The following is a 17238-nucleotide window of genomic DNA, read 5'->3' as shown; positions in this document are numbered from 1 at the left end:
AACAGGCTGCCCTCGTTGACAGCTGTTTAAAACAATAAATGTTTGTTTCTCATTCACACTGTTAGATTATCTCAGCAGGCAAAGGGCTCTGCTTCTTGTTAATCTCACAGGGGTGCGGGTTGATGAGAAGGGAATGAGGCCGATAGCACACAGGCTCTTGGAGTCTCCTATGTGGGAGCAGCACACACCACGTTTATTTGCTGAAACAAGTTACATCTTCACACCTGACTTACTGGGGAAATTCAACCATGATATGTCCCTAAGAAAAAGACAGATGGAATATTGAACAGTTCTAGTTACCACCTCAGATTCTAAAGGATTCAGGGCAAACTAGTTTGTTCCATTTTGTGTTTCTGTGTATCTGAGTTGTTGTATGAGTGTCCTAACCTCAGCACCTGTTGTCACCAGATCCCAAAGTTTGACTATTGCGTATCTTTATCTGATATCTTTAGAAGCTGCCCTGGTCCCTTCAGCCCAGTAGGCCATCATGTTCTCCTTTATGGTGAGGCAGAGCTTTAGAACCAGACCACGGAGCAATAAGTAGTATGGTTTTAGAGTTGGGAGGGGGGCCCTGGGAGACTATCTGGCCCATGGTTTCTAAACACTTCAGAGCGGGAGGAACCTGTCTTCTAATGAAGGTTTACAAGGACAGTGAGCACGTAAGATAGATCAACCCTGAATGATTCTGGGAGAACTGGCTGGTGGGCCAAGAGTTCTCACTGTGAGGTCTTTCTTCTCCCCTCCCTTTTCCGACCTCCTCTTCATCCACCCTAGGGATCTCTAAGGGCCACTAAAGAGACCAGTTTGAGAGACCTTAATCTTTTCAAAGCCTTTGTGTGTGTTAACTGAGGAGAGTGACTAGGTACCATACAAATCAGGTTACTTTTGAGAACAAGGGGCCCTATTAACCCTCATGCCAGGACAACAGGTGTGGGTGGCACATGGGGCCATCTGGTCACCTGGAGAGCAAGAAACAGGTGCTGCTGGAAGTGACTGGTAAGGTGGCTCTGCTGGGTTTGAGAGATGCCATGGCATGGGCCTTGAAGGCTGTTGTTTGTTTGTTTTGCTTTTGCTGTTTTTTGGTGTCATTAGAGGGAGAGAGGGAGAGTGTACATGTCTACCAACATAAAGATTGAAGGTGTGCAGTCGAGGCATCCCTGTGGGAAGTGTGAGCTCTGATGACACTTGTCAGACTCCTGCTGAGCCCCCACCTCCCTGTTCTTATTTCATCGTCACATGCACTCGGCACTGGAGTGGGCCTCCTCTCCTACATCCTTGACCAATAAAGCCTCTTAACCCTGCTAAGCCAGATTGCACAGGAGAGGGTCTTCTAAGCTCGCTGCTGTTACTTTAAGAGGCTGTCGGGTTGGTTTCACCTTGACCTATTATAATATGCATTAGGTTATTCACACTTTGAACCTCTCCAAGATCAATAGTTTATTTCTGGGGGACATTTTTAGAGCTCTTAATCACTGCCAAAAGAAAGAAAACTTTCTGAAAGTGAAAACTGCCTCCCAATTACAATGTAATATACTTGCCTTTGGACCTTTTATTAATGACCAAATTCCCCTCGGTCCCAAAGTCCAGGTTGTTTCTGCATGCAGTGTCGGGGCAGGAGAATAATGAACAATGCCCAGCAGTGCCTCCAGAGTGTATGAGCATCCCAGTGAAGCACTCTGCAAAAGCTCCCATGTCATTGGAGTAGGTTGTCCATCACTTCCATTCTCTTTCTACTCAAACTTCACCTTGAACACACGGCTGTGAGCCGTGTTTTTTAGAAATCACAACAGATAGTCTTCTAGGGTCAATGCATTGTAGGAAATAAATGGTGTATTTTGTTTTGGTTATTTCTTTGTATACACTTGGTTGAAGATGACAATGAATGAGGGCTTTATTTTGTTGAGAAACAGGGACAGTACCATTAACATTACCACGAGAAGATGCTGCCCAAATGGGGAGATTAAGGATGCCTAAAGGTCAAGGTCGAAGAAAGAAAATCCCAGGTGACACTGCCTCTTATTTTATTCTTACAGCCTGACATGCATGGACTGTTTCCTGTTTGTAAACTGGTGCCGCCCTGAAATGAGGGGTGAGCCTCCTTAGCTAGGAAACAGCCTATACATTTAAGAGGACTCTCCTCAGAGATCAAAATTGCAGGTACAGTCTGGGGCTGTGAAATGCTGCAGTGACCTGTATTTACAGCTCAGGGGACAAGGCATAAGTATAGTTCTAGGACAGGGAGAGGCAGTCCCCAGAGAAATTTCAACTGGCCTAAGGGTTTAATATTAAAGACCCTGGACACAGAAAGATCAGGGGAAGCTAAACTTAGAAGGTAGAGAAGCCAACACAAATGAAAGCAGTGACATCATCTCACTGCAAACAATGTTAAAATAAGAAATAAACAAGACTGTCAGGCCAAAGACAAAATACACATGGAGGAAAGATGTTCATGGAATAGATTTTAAAGAGTTAATATTTGTAATATATGAACACTCTGTTAAAAGTGGTTGTTTAAAACTACTAAAACCAGACCACCAGCAAAGAATGTATAGAAAGAAGTCATAATAGAGGAACTGACAGTAATTAATGTTGGAAGACATTTATCTTTATCAGAAAACACGGAGAAATGTTTGATCTTGGTAATCAAAGAGGTACATGTTGAAAAAAATGTTGTTTCTCAGCTTTCAAATTAACAAAGAGTATAAAAAAGTGCACAGTCTTAACAAGTCTGTGGAGAAGGTTGGTGGAAGTCTGGTCAGATAATGCTTTTGGGAACCAGCATGATGGATTGGATGTCTTTAAAACAAGCTTGTCCAACCCGCGGCCTGCAGGCTGCATGTGGCCCAGGGAATGGCTTTGAATGTGACCGAACACAAATTCGCAAACTTTCTTAAAACATAATGAGATTTTTTTGTGTGTGAATGTTTTTTTAAAGCTCATCAGCTGTTGTTAGTGTTAGTGTATTTTATGTGAGGCCCAAGACAATTTTTCCAGTGTGGCCCAGGGAAGCCAAAAGATTGGACACTCCTGCTTTAAAATGCCCATGTCTTTGATTTAGCGATGACATCTGGGGATCTTCCGAAAGAAAATCATCCTGAAAAGAAACACAAAAAACAAATACTTTCTACACAAAGTTTTCATTTTAGTATAAAATAAAGCAAAAAATGAAGAACAACTTGGATATTATTAATAGTGTGGAGATTGCTAAATAAGCTATGGTATATAAATTAACTTAGTGTTATGCAGCCAAATTAAAATGGTTTTTATGACCACGCAGTGGCTCATGCTTGTAATCCTAGCACTTGAGGTCAGGAGTTCAAGATCAGCCTGGGAAACTGATGAGGCCCCATCTCTACAAAATATTAAAAAATTAGCCAAGCATGGTGTCATCTGCCTGTAATCCCAGGTGGGGCTGAGGCAGGAGCATTGCTTGAGCCTCGGAGTTGGAGGCTGCAGTGAACCATGATCATGCGGGTGCACTCTAGCTTGGGTGAGAGAGTGAAGCCTGTCTCTCAAAAATAAAATAAAATAAAATAAAATGGTTTTTATGAAGACTAATTCAAGAGAAAAGTGTTGGCTCTAAAAATGAAGCAGGATACCAGATGGCATGTACACTAATATCACTGTATTTTTAAAAACCTTATAAATCTATGCACAGAGACAAGGCTGGAAGACAGCTACCAGAGCATGACAGCTAGATTGTGGGTGCTTTAAAAAAATTTTTTCTTTTTCTATAATTTATACATTTCTTGTTTGTTATGTATATTTTTGTGTGTGTGTGCGTGAGACAGAGCCTTACCCTGTTGCCTAGGCTGGAGTGCAGTGGCGCGATCTCTGCTGGAAACTGGAAACTTTAGAGGGGACGTTTTTTTCTGGAATCCTTTTTAGCATTATGGATGCCACTGTTTCAGAGTTTGTTAAACCCAGAGTGCGATGAATGAAGGAGCAGAGTGCTCACAGGTTGGCCTCCCTCCACAGAGGACTGGACGCCCTTGTTGCTCAAGCCTTCCTTCCCCCAGGCAGCTGCTACATGCTTGCGTCCTCCGTGGCTCTTGCGATCCAGAGGCAAGGCCCTTGATGAAACCTGTCGAGGGGTGGTCTGCCCTGGAGGACAGCAGCCAGTGTGGGGGGCAGTCCCTTCTCTCTGTCCCCAGGGAGGATACAGCTCCACTGTGGTCACTGGCTCTATGTGAGGGGTGCATGCATCAGAGAGACAACAGATGAGAGGGCCCTTCAGTTGACTTTTCTGCCTCCAGTTCTTTCTGTTCACGAGAGGAAAAGCTACTGGTAGACAGAACAATGTTAAATGTAATAAAAATAGGCAAGTTCCCTGGGTTTATGCAGTGCCAAATGTCAAGATGGTTGTATACAGGAGAAGACGTCCAAGACACGTCTTTCCCGAGTGTCCCAGAGCTCAGAACTCTGTGAGCACTTCGAGGTTCCCCCAGACCTCTTTCTTCTCTGGGTGTGAGCCCTGCACAGTGCTCCAAAAAGAGCTGGGGTCCATAAATATGAATGGCAAACAGCTCACCTGGGTTTCTCACATGGATTTGTTTTCTTGAGGGTCTCTAAGGAAGCTTTTATCCCTTCCTGGGGGGCTGTAGGAGTATTTTTGTGAAGATTCAATGGGTCGTTTCCAAAGTAGTCATTTCTTTCTCCTCACACAAAAATGAACTGAATAAGAATAAGGATACAGTTTTTTAGTGAAAATTGGTGCCTTCCCTGCTCCCAGCCTCCAATCAAGTAAAAGCTTTTTAGAACAAATGGACTACAATATTCTGAAGTGATTTTGAATTTGGCCCTGTATTTGACTCTGCAGTCTGATGAGGGACACGGGGTTAGTGGGCAGACACCATTGTTTGCACACACGAGACTGGGTACAGAGCCAGGCGTGATCATCCAGGAAAACAGGGAGGAAATAGAGGCTGATGAAGGCACTGATTTTTAAGAGCTTTCTTGGTAGAGTAATAGATTTTAGGGAGAGGGTTGCTCTGCCAAGTGCTCCAGCTTAAATGGAGCCAAGTGTGGAAAGGAGCTGGCGGCACTGCTCTGGGAGTCCCTTGTCTTTGGGAGGGGTGTTTCACGGCCACCTGCCTTTCATCCCCACAGCTCACAGCAACTTACAGAATTTCCAGCGGTCTCCTTGGAGACTTGGAGAAATGTGTGCTGAAGGTGAGGAGTCACTCAATCACTGGCAGCCAGGTGGGGGTGACGGATAGCAAAATGTTCTCTAGTTGTAGTGGGGCTTGCAGCTGGGTATCCTCTGTGGAGAGCTTGCTGGCTCATGATAGATGAATCAGTTATCTGTAGTGGTGGCCAAGGCTCTGGCCCAGACCCTTCTCTGTTTTCTTATGTGAGTGAAGGCTGTTGTACTGCATAGTGGGTGAACCACACCTGGGGATTCTAGACTTGGCACTGCCCTCTCTTCTTGTGGAACCATGGGTCACCCATTTATCACCTCCGGGCCTCAGTTTTCTCACATGTAAAATCAGGGTTGAAGCCGGGCACGGTGGCTCACACCTGTAATTTCAGCACTTTGGGAGGCCCAGGAGGGCAGATCACTTGAGGTCAGGAGTCCAACATGATTGAAACCTCATCTCTACTAAAAAAATTAGTCAGGCGTGGTGGCTCATGCCTGTAATCCCAGCTACTTGGGAGGCTGAGGCAGGAGAATTGCTTAAACCTGGGAGGCAGAGCTTGCAGTGAGCCGAGATCGCACCACTGCACTCCAGTCTGGGCGACAGAGTGAGACTCTGTCTCAGAACAAACAAACACACAAACAAACAACAAAAACTAAAACCAGAGTCAGGGTTGGGCTGGACAGTCCCTATCAGTAGCAGAGTCCCCTGGTGTGGCACTTTGACTTGTGGATAAATAGGTTTTTCATCACTGCGGTTTCAAACCTTCAGCTTCTCTAATATCCCTGCCACTGACGGATTATTTCACATGAACCAGAGAGGCCATTAGGTGAGGATGCCGTCATCTTCCCTCCCTCTCACCTCTGAGCACCCTTCTGTTTCCTTCTAAGCTTCTTCCTATTTCCTCCTGTCGTCCTTCTCCTCTCTAGACCCTGAGGGGTTTCTCTTCTCTTCTAAGGCTACTTCTTCCTACTGGACTCCTGACACCCCCACCCCCACCCCTGCCCTTGGGACCTTGATTCCATCTCTCTCTCTCTGTCTCTCTCTGTCTCTCTCTCTCTCTCTCTCTCTGTCTCTCTCTCTCTCTCTCTCTCTCTCTCTCTGTCTTGCTCCCTGCTTCTTTTCTCATGTTCCATCTTCTTTCTCCCTCACCTCCTTATAATCCACATCCAAACAAGTCCATGTCTCCCCCAAAACTCCATGTCTCCCTTTTGGCCAAAAAGAACTCTATAGAGCATCAGAAAAATAATTACTAAAAATATATGTTTAAAATAAGTGGCCTTAGTAGTAAGCTCTGAGAATGAGGAGGCTCATTGTCTAATAAGTTAATACAAATTAGTTGACAGTCAATGGTGACAAGAAGACAGCGAGACAAGTTTGTACTTACACACCTCAAACAAAACTCTCTGAGAAAGCAGTTTGTTTGTCTCTTGACCTAACAATTCCAGCCTAAGAATATAACAACAACAACAACAGAAAAGACAAATTTGTTTCTAGTAATGGCCATTATAAAAGATGGAAGGATATTGGAGCATTTGAAGTGGAAAAAAAGGATACAAAATTCATCTTGTTGTGGGACCCTCTCCCCTTTTCTAGGGCCATATGGGTATAGATGCATTGGGGGGAAAATGGCTGGAAGGAATACTTTAGGAATGTCCTTTTTTTTTTCTTTGTATCTTTTGAAATTTCCTACATAAGCTCGTATTACATTTTGTTGGCAGAAAATCAGATTTATAGCCATCCTTCTTCCTTCCCACGCAACTTTCTTCCCTCCCACTTGGCCTCAGGCATTGACCTTTGGCTTGGTTCGGTCAGCTCTGCTGGGAGGGCCCCTGGGACCCTCTGTCTCCCTGCCTCGCCATGATGAGGGTTGGGCAGTTCTCTCCCGCCAGTCCCTGCAGTCCCTCTTCTCTGGCTTCTGTATCTGCCAGTTTCTGTTCCCACCCTGCGTGTTTCCCTAGTCTCTTGAAAAAAATTTTTTTTTTTTTTTGAGATGGAGTCTTGCTCTGTCCTCCAGGCTAAAGTGCAGTGATGCGATCTTGGCTCACTGCAAGCTCCGCCTCCTGGGTTCTGGGACTACAGGTGCCCACCACCTCTGCTTGGACCTGAGACACGATGTTCCCCAGAGTGCTGCCTTCATGGTGGTTTTCCTGGCCTGACACCTGTGAGTGATCAGACTGGGAAAGAGGATTCCCTTTCCCAGTCCTTCCTCCTGCAAGTGGCTGGCTCTGGTGTAGATGGGGGTGTCATAGGTAGCCTGCCACACAGGGTGGCTCCTCCGTTCGCCTCCTGTTTTCTCTGGTCATGGCGGGCTCCCTGAGGAATCACTTCCCCTCTCGTCTGTGTTGGTGTCCTAGCTTAGGTGGCTCCTTTTCCTGCTGTTCTCAACTTTGGTAGCACCTTGGCACCATCTGGGGAGCTTTGTAGTCCTGAAGCATGGGTTCCCCCTAGCAGTTTTAATGTCACCAGTTGGATGGAAGCCAGGCCTGGGAGTCTAGAAGCTCCCAGCTGAGTCTGCCGGCTGCCACACTGAGGACCTTGTCTCCTGTCTGTGTCGTGCCTCATGGCAGATGGTCACACACATAGAGCAGCCCGTGCCTAGAGTCCTGGGCCTTGGGGCTCAGAATGAGGCCAGGCCTTCCTGCTGAGCCACCCCAGTGACACACAGGCACTGATTGGCCGCTGGAGAAGTGGGAGTGAATGGCAGCAAGGCCAAGTGGGAAGCCTGTGTCTGCCCTGACCACCGTGCCCCAGGCCGGTCTAGCCCAAAGAGACCTCCTGCTTTGACTTTTCCTTACTGGGCTGTGCCTACCTTGTAAAAACTCCAGTAAAATTAATCCAATGGCTGCTTGGCCAGACAGTCAGGACACATTTCCTGAGCCCTGGTCTGGGCTCAGAGGTTTGGAGCCCACAGCTGGGCCTTGATCTTCTTTCCCCAGTGATGTCTTCAGGCTGGGGTGTGGCAAGCTCGGAGAGGATGGGGACCCTCACTCTGTGGCCCAAATAGAGCAATAGGGCCTTTTTCTTCTGCTTCAGATTATCTATTCTCACAAAGGGAACAAGCGTCCAAAAACCTCACAGAACAGCATTAGGAAATCAGGAATTGCAGCCAAAGGGACTCTTGTCCTCTGTGTGAGGCTGAGTCGGACTTCCGTGACTCATGGTTCTGTTATTCTGAGTGTTTGAGACTATTAAGGAAATTGAATTTAGCATGTCGTGATTTGTGAGAACAATGAAATAGGCTGTTCATATTCCTGTAGCATCAGCAGCAGATGAGATGGGAGGTGTTGTCTTTCAGGCAGACAATTGGGAGCAGGCTATTGCCTTGTGCCGGTGTCTTGTAAGGGCTGAGGAAACCTTCTTGAGGTCTGAGCAGTAGCCGAGAGGCCTGCAGATCCCCTGCCTCAGGAGAGGGACCCATCAGCAACTGCCAGTCCTGGGCCAGAGCCGGCGTCAGCCGTACGCCACGTGGATCCTGAGATCCCTGTGTGCTTTCGCAGCCCTGAGACTCCATGTGCATAGTCTCCTTCTGTTCACCCCTTACCAGATATTCCCGGGGCACATGCTGGGGTGCCTGTCCTTTCTTCTTGCATCAAGTGTGTGGTGGCAAATGAGGAAGGGATTTTCGAATTCTCCTAGTGTGTGTTCCAGCCAGGGAGGCCAGTGAACAGGAAATGCTCATGAAAAAAGTCAGATGGGGCAGGTGACATACAGGTAATTAACACCATGGGAACATATAATGGAGAATGACAGAGAATGAGTTTTATGTTTGGTGGCCAGGGAACATTTTTAAAGAGATGGTATCTAAGCTGAGGGCTGAAGATGTGAGTAGTGAGAAGGGGCCAGGGAGGCAAAGGTCGGGGACGATCGCCTGGTGCAGGGAGACTAAGGAGAGATTGAGCGTGGTGTTTTCAAAGAACCCTGGGGTGGCCCGAGTGGTTTTGCAATCCAGGAAAGGAGTTTGGGACATGTTCTCTGTGCATTGGGAAGCCATTGAAAGGCTGTAATCAGGAGAATACGTGATCTGGTTTGCTTTAGAAAGATCTTGAGTGAGTAAATAGATGAGTGAGTGGTGAGCGAGAGAGGCTTAGACACCAGAAGAGCTCATGCCACCCACTTGCAGCACAACAGCCACGGGCACTTGGTGGTTCTCTTTGCCCTGCCCAGCTCATGTGCTCATAGGGGAAGTTTTTGCCATCAGCAGTGATCATTAAACAGTGAGATGGGTAATTGTAGCAAGGGTATTTTCTCTGTTGGTCCTAGATTGCCTAGAATCCTGATAGAATAGTTTTCCTTGAACTTACAATTCAGCAAATCCTCTGTAGCTATTTTTTTTGTACTGTTTGAAGGATGTACTATTTATGGACTGCAAAACAATAGATTCTAATCCGAGCTGGAGATAAAACATGATGGGGGCATAAAACATTTAAGAAGCACACACGAGGCACAACAAAGCATTATGCAACAGCTTCTTCAGGAAAATGTGCACATTTTGCATCTAGGAGCAGCTGAGAAAAGTGACACAGAGCAGAATTGTCCTAATGTATAAACCTCAGGTAGTATTATGAAAGTAAATACTATATTCAGTCTTTAGGCAAAACCATCAGTACTGATTTTCGCCCATGAATGCAATTCTGTCTTCCTGATGGGTTGGAACTACCCCCAAACAAATGCCAAATGTGAGATTGAAAATTAAATTTATAGGGCCCTAAGCTGTTTGGAACTGTTTTTAAGATGAGAGCTATTCCACCTAATAGTTGCTATAGGAATAAGCTGGCAGGATGAGGAAAACCCAAGAATGCCAGTTAGCAGGAGAAGATATCGGAGTTTCTGTTAGGCAAACACAGGGAGGAAATATGGAGATGGTATTATCTGCAGCACTGAGAATCACAGCCTCCAGAGACAGGAGTCAAAGTCACTCAAAACCTCAATGCCCGGGCCCTTGAGGCAGCCTGTGGCCCAGGGCAGGTGCCTCTCCTGCTGCTGGTCTTGGAGGGGTGGCCTGAGAACAGGGGAGATTTTACACACCTTTCCCACTGCAGCCTGTGCCATCGTCATATTCTGCAGGGTGTGGACACAAGTTAGAAGCAGGACAAAGTTGGCTGGCCCTGCGCTTGCCCTTGGGTTTCAGACTTGATCAGGTGCCAGTATCTCTGTGAAGAACTGTGAATACAGTTCTCGCTGTCTTTGTTGTTGTCCCCTTTAAGTGTTCAGTCCTGTTGTCTGGGCAGCCTTGTGCTGAGGGACCCATTGCTGAGCAGAGTGTGCCCAGTTCTCAGCAGATGGAATGAGAGCCCCTGCACCATCTCACGGGAGGCTCCCCTGCCGGAGCCCACTTGGGTTCTTGCCATGTGGCCTCCGTGCTCCTGGTGAATGTACAGCTCCTGTCTCTCTAGGGTCATCTTACTGGCTGCTCTGAGGTTTTCAGACCACAGAGACAGGAGTGGAGCTGTCCGCTGCCGTGGTCAAGGTGAGGCCCGTGCCTGTGGTCATTCCCTCTGTCCCCAACTTGGGGACAGTGTCAACCTCTACTGTAACTGGACTTCCCTCTTGGTGCTTTCATGTAATTTTTGTTTCTTTGTGGTTTTCGTCTGGATATTCAGACCCTCAGAGTCTGGCAAAATAATTTGCACATTAGTTCTTCCTATGTGGGTTGATTATATTTTCCTTTCTAAGAGTCAACTACAAATAAAAAGTAAATTAAGTTTTTATTTTTATTGGACAAACTGCGCCTCTAGCCTGACATGTTATTATAGGAACGTGGGCTTTGAGGAGACAAATTTAAGTCTATATATAAAATAACTTTATGAGTTTTCATATTTGCTTCTTATCCCTTGAACTGAGACCATATTTGTTAAGATTTCTCTCTGAAGTTGGCCACAATAAATATCTTAACAAATTCAGGAAATTCATTCCAAGTCATCATTTTTGCTATAATTCCTGGACCTTCAGATTTTCTGGTTAAAGTTGCCTCAGGGGACCCTCAGATCTTTTATGGAGTTTGTAAATCCATCATGAGAGACTGAATCTAGAGTATTTAACACTTGAAATCTAGAGTACTTAACACAATCCCGGGCATCATTTACTGGTCTCAGGAAATCCTCTGAGGGAACAACAAAAAAATTACCGCTATAATGAAAGTCTCTAAGCTGGCTTATTCACAAAAAACCAGTGTGGTGAAGCAAAAAACGAGCATGGATTTTTGAAATCAAGACACCTGGATTCAAACTTCAATTTTACACCTAGGACTGTGATAACATTGGGCAAGTTACTTAGCTTCTTTGACTTCTGTTTCTTCATTTGTGAAGTGGGAGGATGCCTGCTTTGCAGGGTGGTTGTGAGGTTAACAGAGGCTGTCTTAGGCTTTTCAGGCTGCTGTAACAAAATACCATAAATGCAGTGGTTTAAAAGCAGCAGCAATTTATTTCCCACAGTTCTAGACGCTGGTCGTCCAAGATCAAGGCACTGGCAGATTCGATGTCTGGTGAAGACTGGCCTCCTGGTTTACAGACGGTGCCTTCTCACTGTGTCCTCCCATGGTAGAGGGGGCAAGGCAACTCTCCGAGGCCTCTTTAGTAATTCACTAATCCCATTCGTGAGGGCTCCACCCTCACGACCCAGTCACCTCCCCAAAGGCCTCAGCTCCTAATAGCATTACCTTGGAGGTTAGGATTTAACATACGACTTTTAGGATGACACATACATTCAGTCCATTGCATACTCCAAGGAATATCATGCCTAACAGGATGGCTGGAAAGTGTAGATGTTTCACCACTATAGTACCCTCCAGCCTTCCTTTCCACACACAGCCAATGTATCTCCCTGCACGTGTCTCATTTGACCTGTGGAGTTAACATGCCTGGTGGAATTGCCCTGGCTCATCCTAAGGTTGGATGTCTCTGCTCAGATGGACTGGGAGGCAGTGGGAATGCCAGGGTAGAGATGATACCTGAGCCTGGAGAGCCTCGCTTGCTCTGAGTTGAACTGCAGTCAAATGCCCTGGCTCATCCATGTGCTTCTGTTCTGACAGTGATGCTGGGGGTGTCTTCCTTCCATTCGGCGAGTGTATTTGATACAGGCTTGATGCTAGGACCCCTCTGACTTAGGGCTCCAGGCCAATGCTGCAGCTCAGCCTTGAGGAAGAGTTCCCAGAGCATGAGGAGGACTCATGTTGGAGGATGCTGGTTAGTTTCTTTCTGGTCGGTCCCTCACTTTTTGAGATGATGTGACATCTTTCCTGTAGTCACAACTACATTCAACTCTAAAACCATTTTAATTTTTCATTTTCCCATGTTTGGGGAATTGTAATCCCATGGGTGTATGGATATTATCCAGAGACATGAAACATGGAGTTTGGGTTTGCAGAGGACAAGAAAGCTATGAGATAAGCGAGAACAGAATGAAGTCACACCCCACACAGATGCCCACAGATTATGTGCTGTAATGAGTCCTTAATGTCCTGCAGTCAGTGACACACCGAGGATGGCTTTCAAGAGCTTTCTTGAGCCCTTTCTCCAAATCTCCGCAGCCCCCTCCCTGAACTTCGTTAGTCTCCAGATCAGTTTACTTTCTAAGTAACCTAGCACACTTGTGCAAGACCAGCTGAGCTTCCCAGATGAGCCTTGCACATCACGGCTCCTGGCTGTTCCTCTGAGGACACTTCCTGGAAGTTTTTGTGCAAAACCATTCTTCTTCCCACCTTAGACAGGCGTGGGTGGTCATGTTTCAGTCCAGTCCGCTGTGCTCTTCCTGTGCAGAAACTGTTGCCTGGTTACACTTGGCAGCTTTTCTTTATAAACAAAGGTGTGAGTGTCCTTAACACCTCACAGTTGACGGACTGGCTGCGTTAGCTCTTCCTTTGGTAGTTTCTGATTGCCAGTGAAGAAGAACATCTTCTGTATGTTTTTCCCTGTATCAATTAGGATTTGCTGTATAACAGACAACCCAAAACTTAGAGGCTTAAAATAATACCCGTTTATTTAGCTCACAGTTCTGTGTGTTGGCTGGGATTACTGGAGCAGCAAGGATGGCCTGGATTCCTCTCCACATGGTCTCTTATCCCCTAAAGGTTAGCCTGGGCGTCTTCATGTGATGGACTGAGGGTCCCAGTAAGCAACAAGAAAAGACAGACTCCAATGTGCAAGTGCTTTTTAAACCTCCATCTGCATCATAATTGTTGTTGTCTCATTAGCCAAAGGAAGTCACAGGGCCGCCACATCTAGAGGCAACCTTGGATAGAATATTCCAAGGGCCTGGATCCAGGGAATGTGAATCAATTGGAGGCTGTTACTGTACAATCCACCACAAAGTCCACTGCCTGTTTTCTTTTGATTGTTGATCTTTTATATTAGGAGGAGTTTTTAAATATATTCTGGATATTAATTTTTTCATTGCTATATATGTTGATTTCAGATGAATAGGAGTTCTTTTAACAAACAAGGTCACTTCTCTCAATCTTTTTCTTTTCTAATGTGCTGATTTTGGCTGTTGTTTTAAAAATCTTCCCCAACCTTGAAGCCATACAGATATTCTTCTTCTTGTTTCCTGAAAGTTTTATGGTTTTGCCTCTCGTGATTATGTGTTATCGCTCTCATTTTTTTTCCTTTTGGTAGGATAATTGAGAGGTGTTTTTATTAGGTAAGCTCCATTTTCTCACTGCATCAAAGTCATTTATGCAGGCCTGCTCTGCAAGTGGCATTTTCCACATGGAATTAAATGGATGTTACTACCCTGTAGTTAATTCCCGTCTAAGACAATTGCAATGCAGACAGAAACCTTGAGACATCAATCGACCAAACGTATATTAAATAGGTTTGAATATTCAAGTGCAAGCATAATTTTTAATTTTTTGTAGAGACCACAGCTCACTATGTTGCCTAGGCTGGTCTTAAACTCCTGGCTTCAAGCAATTTCCCTGTCTTGGTCTCTCAAAGGATTGATTACAGGTGTGGGCTACCGCGCCTGGCCAAGAACTACGTTCGTTAACTTCAGCTAAGCAAACCCCCCACTCCTACCCGGTTCTTTCTTCAAGTTTCTGTTGAAAAGTTCTGAGCAGTGATTTTTAAGACGGAGGGAGGGAAACCTAACACATAATCTTTGCAAAAATCCCCGAGCAAGTTGGTATTATTGCCATGACTCCATGAGGAAACCAAAGCTCAGAGGATCTGGAGAATCGTTGAGCAAGGAACCCTTCCTTCGTGCACCAGATCTCTTTCTTTCTTTCTTTCTTTTTTTTTTTTTTTAAGACGGAGTCTTGCTGTGTCACCCAGGCTGGAGTACAGTGGCGCGATCTCAGCCCACTGCAAGCTCCGCCTTCCGGGTTCACACCATTCTCCTGCCTCAGCCTCCTGAGTAGCTGGGACTACAGGCGCCCGCCACCACGCCCAGCTAATTTTTTGATTTATTTATTTATTTATTTATTTATTTATTTTAGTAGAGACGAGGTTTCACTGTGTTAACCAGGATGGTCTTGATCTTCTGAACTCATGATCCACCTGCCTCGGCCTCCCAAAGTGCTGGGATTACAGGCATGAGCCACCATGCCCGGCCTGCACTAGATCTCTTTCTACAAAATTTTAAGTCAGTGAAATATAAATGAAAACTTGTTATTTTTACCATGACTGACATCGGTGTTTTCGAGGGCAAAACAGTAGGTGTTCCTTTTTTTTTTTTTTTTTTTTGTCAAATTAGAATTCTTGTTTTTTTCTGTCCTTAAGGTTTTTCTCCACTCCTAGGAATGTTCCCTAAGGTTCTGATATAATTCAGGAATTTGTATTTAGGGAAAGGCACCTGAACCAAGTTATGAGAATTTTTAGAACTTTGGAAGCCCTGGGGAAAGACATCTCGCCCATTGCCGGTTGGACAGAGCCAATGTGGGGGATTCTAAACATGCACAAGCCAACAGTCTCCATCAGCTCTGAATTCACTTCTGAGCTTAGCATTGTAAGCTTGTATTATATACAACTTCATTTCTTCATGAAACGTTCATCATAATAAATTTTGATATACTCGGAAAACTTACCAGGTTTAAATATTTATTATTATTATTAAAATAAATGGAGGAATAATGGGCTGGACTTTAAAGGATCTAGAATTTGACCATTTTTCTTTTTCAAAACATGATAAATACAGAAAAACCTTCAACAAAATAATAACATTAATAATAATAATAGTGGTATGTTCCTGGGCTAAATTTAGAAAACTTTTGAGTATGAGGCAAATGTGGAAAACATATTTATATCAAAGGAGGACCTAGAAGCAAACTACTAAAACTTGCCAAATTCAACTTCTATGTTTGTTATAATTTAGTAATTAGCTATTTTAGAAAAAAAAAAGTGCTTCAATAGGGAATTAGGATTTTCAGAATTTTGAAGCCCTGAGAAATAATTACACCCAGTGCTGTTTAGGTAGAACAAAAAATCAAATCACTTCCCTGGAGTAAGTCTAAAAAAGTGAGACCATTTTAAAAATTATCATTTTAAATTTCTAAATTAACGCTATTTAGGCATATACATTGTATTTTGTATAGCTTTTTTTTCAAATTATTATTATTTTTATGTATTTTTTTTTGAGATTGAGTCTCACTCTGTCACCCAGGCTGGAGTGCAGTGGCATGATCTGGGCTTATGGCAACCTCTGCCTCCTAGGTTCAAGTGATCCCCCTGCCTCAGCCTCCCAAGTAGCTGGGATTACAGGCGTCTGCCACCATGCCTGGCTAATTTTTTTATTTTTAGTAGAGATGGGGTTTCACCATGTTGGCCAGGCTGGTCTCGAACTCCTTACCTTGGGTTATCCACCCGCCTCAGCCTCCCAAAGTGAGGTGTGAGCCACCATGCGTGGCCCAAATTATCTTTAATAAAGAATTAGAGAGACGCAAGACACCGGCCCTACTGCGGGAGCATGAGGGAGGCCGTGCATTCCGTTCCAAGGCATCTGTGAGCCCATGGAGTAGACACCATGAGCAAAGCTCACCCTCCCGAGTTGAAAAAATTTATGGACAAGAAGCCGTCATTGAAATTGAATGGTGGCAGACATGTCCAAGGAATATTGTGGGCATTTGATCCCTTTATGAATCTTGTGATAGATGAATGCGTGGAGGTGGTGACTGGTGGGCAACAGAACAATATTGGAATGGTGGTAATATGAGGAAATAGTATCATCATGTTAGAAGCCTTGGAATGAGTATAAATAATGGCTGTTCAGCAGAGAAACCCATGTCCTTTTTACTATGATGTAAAAATTAGGTCATGTACATTTTCATGTTAGACTTTTTGTTAAATAAACTTTTGTAATAGTCAAAGAAAGAATTAGATATACTAAAAAATACCAAATATTTAATATTTTAATACCAATTTTCTAATCCCTTTAAAGTACATAATGTGTTTTAAGAGGATGGGTTCCAGGGTTCTAGACTTTGAGCTCTTAATCTTATATTCTTAAATCGGCAAAAGTACCCCCCAAATAAAACAAGATAAAACTTTGAACACAATGGCTCACGCCTATAATCCCACCACTTTGGGAGGCCAAGGCAGGAGGATCACTTGAGCCAAGGAGTTAGAGATCAGCCTGGGCAACATAGTGAGATACCATCTCTGTAAAAAATACAAAAATTAGCTGGGTAGGGTGTCACAGGCCTGTAGTCTCAGCTACTCAGGAGGCTGAGGTTGGAGGATGGATTGCTTAAGCCTGGGAGGTAGAGGCTGCAGTGAACCAAGATTGCACCACTGCACTCCAGCCCAGGTGACAGAGTGAGACCCTGTCTCAAAGGAGAAAAAAAAGGAAAAAAAAGAAAAAAACTTTCAACATCATGATTTAAAAAGATATTTTAGGCTTAATTTAGAAAGTTTACATTATTCAACAGAAGCCAAGTTTATTTTCAGAGGAATATTTGGGTGCAAACTCTCAAAATTTTCTGAACTTAATGTTTACTTCTGAAACTGCTAAGCCTTGTCTTTTTACAGGCCTTCAGTTTTAGCTTTATCGTGGGTTAATCAGCCATCCTGGTGTTCCTGGGACTGAGGAATTTCTTGGGATGTGGGACTCTCAGTGCTAAAACTAGGGATATTTCAGGCAAACTAGAATGACAGAATGAGTTAAGATG

The 17238-nt window shown here is 44.6% G+C and overlaps 2 protein-coding genes across 3 annotated transcripts in view; both read left to right on the top strand.

The window, feature by feature from the left end:
• SH3RF3 (SH3 domain containing ring finger 3) overlaps positions 1-17238 on the top strand; it is a 370552-nt gene that overhangs the window by 105159 nt on the left and 248155 nt on the right. The window lies entirely within an intron of this gene.
• On the top strand, positions 15988-16456 carry LOC129461549 (small nuclear ribonucleoprotein G-like). The gene has a single exon (XM_055240635.2). The coding sequence runs from the start codon at positions 16095-16097 to the stop codon at positions 16281-16283; it is 189 nt and encodes a 62-aa protein (XP_055096610.1). The 5' UTR covers positions 15988-16094; the 3' UTR covers positions 16284-16456.

This window comes from Symphalangus syndactylus, chromosome 14, assembly GCF_028878055.3.
Source record: "Symphalangus syndactylus isolate Jambi chromosome 14, NHGRI_mSymSyn1-v2.1_pri, whole genome shotgun sequence".
NCBI lineage: Eukaryota > Metazoa > Chordata > Mammalia > Primates > Hylobatidae > Symphalangus > Symphalangus syndactylus.
This window is presented reverse-complemented; position numbering and strand designations above follow the sequence as displayed.